This window comes from Rhea americana, unplaced genomic scaffold (genome assembly GCF_003343005.1).
Source record: "Rhea americana isolate MKP2758 unplaced genomic scaffold, rheAme1 scaffold_514, whole genome shotgun sequence".
Taxonomy (NCBI): Eukaryota; Metazoa; Chordata; class Aves; order Rheiformes; family Rheidae; genus Rhea; species Rhea americana.
The window spans coordinates 12,611-13,915 of NW_028186662.1; the positions used below are offsets into that span (position 1 = coordinate 12,611).

Consider the following 1,305-nt stretch of genomic DNA (forward strand, 5'->3'; position numbering starts at 1 on the left):
CCCATCCCATCCCATCCCATCCCATCCCATCCCATCCCATCCCATTCCATCCTACCTCTTCCCATCCCATCCCACCCTAGTCTTCCCACTCCACCCCACTCCACTCCATCCCATCCCACCCCATCCCTCCAATGCTGCCACACCCACCCAGTGGCTCCCAGTTGCAGCACCCTCTGCCCAGCTGGGCCCTGCCGGGGGGGGGCGCATCCCGGGAGCCCCATCCCCCATGCCCCTCGGGGTTGGCCAGGCGAAGGCACTCACTTGTCTCGGAGGACAACCCCCTCGATGCACGCCCCGAAGAGAACCACGGAGCTGATGTCTGCCGCACCGTCAAGGAGAGCCTGGACGATGCAAAGCCCCTGTGCCCGGCCCTGCCCCGGCTGGACCCCGGCCCTGGTGCCGTGTGACCCRCGGGTGGGCAGCAGAGCCCCTCTCCCCTGCCGGGGCGCTGGGTCCTGGACCAGCTCCCCGAGGCCCTGGCTGCCCTCCGGAGCCTTGCTCTGCCCKTGGCCCCGGGCCGTCCTCCGCGCCCGCCTTAGCCAGGTGCTGCAAGGATACAGACAGCCGAGGTGGTGGCGATGGCCAGGATGGTGCCCGTGGGGATGGACTTCTGCGCGTCGCGCAGGTCTCCCGAGCGGTTGGAGCCAGCCATGATCCCTGGGGAGGGAGGGAAGGTGCCACGGGGTTCCCGGCCGGCAGAGCCAAGCCCAAGGCCGGCACCGCGGGCACCACGGGCGCTGGGGTAGCCCAGGGCCRTGCCCGAGCGCCCCGGGGCCGTCCCTCCCGGCCCGCACCCCGCATCCCACCAGCACTCTCCCTCTTGACCCGGACCTGAGGCCGCTCGAGGATTAGTCTCAAACTCACTTATGTGACTTGTCTCATTAGTCCTTAATTAGCTCAAGCAGGGATAGTAATTGCAGCAGTCACAGGAAAGAGCAGGGCCTCAGCCGCGCATGGGGAAGGGGCTGCGGGCTGGGACGGCAGGGCGAGGGCCAAGCGGGGTCCCGCAGCGGGGAACCGGCTACCTGCAGCTCAGCCCGCGCGATTCACGCGACACAAATCCACGGGAAAACCGCGGCCCGGGCGTAAGCGAGCGCCGGGCGGGAAGGCGCCGGGGGTCGGTGCTCGGGGCGGTTCCGCCGCCGCCGGGACCCTCCCGGGCGGCTCCCGCTGGGGACGGGCGCGGGAGCCCGGCGGCACGAAGGCGGCGGCGGGGGCGGACGGGGGCTCTCCTCCCACGGGAAAGCTATAAATAAGGGAGCCGCTGGCGACGTCAGCGCGGAGGTGTGCTGCGCGCAGCTCGGG

At 70.4% G+C, this 1,305-nt stretch overlaps 1 protein-coding gene across 1 annotated transcript in view; it reads right to left on the reverse strand.

The window, feature by feature from the left end:
• The window catches only part of SLC12A5 (solute carrier family 12 member 5), a 27,432-nt gene that overhangs the window by 11,941 nt on the left and 14,186 nt on the right, over nt 1-1,305 (reverse strand). Inside the window, exons 9-10 of the mRNA XM_085318016.1 lie at nt 559-831; nt 262-319 (exon numbers count right to left, since the gene is read on the reverse strand). Coding sequence (XP_085174142.1) covers nt 262-319; nt 559-831 — 331 coding nt within the window. The remainder of the gene's footprint in view (nt 1-261; nt 320-558; nt 832-1,305) is intronic.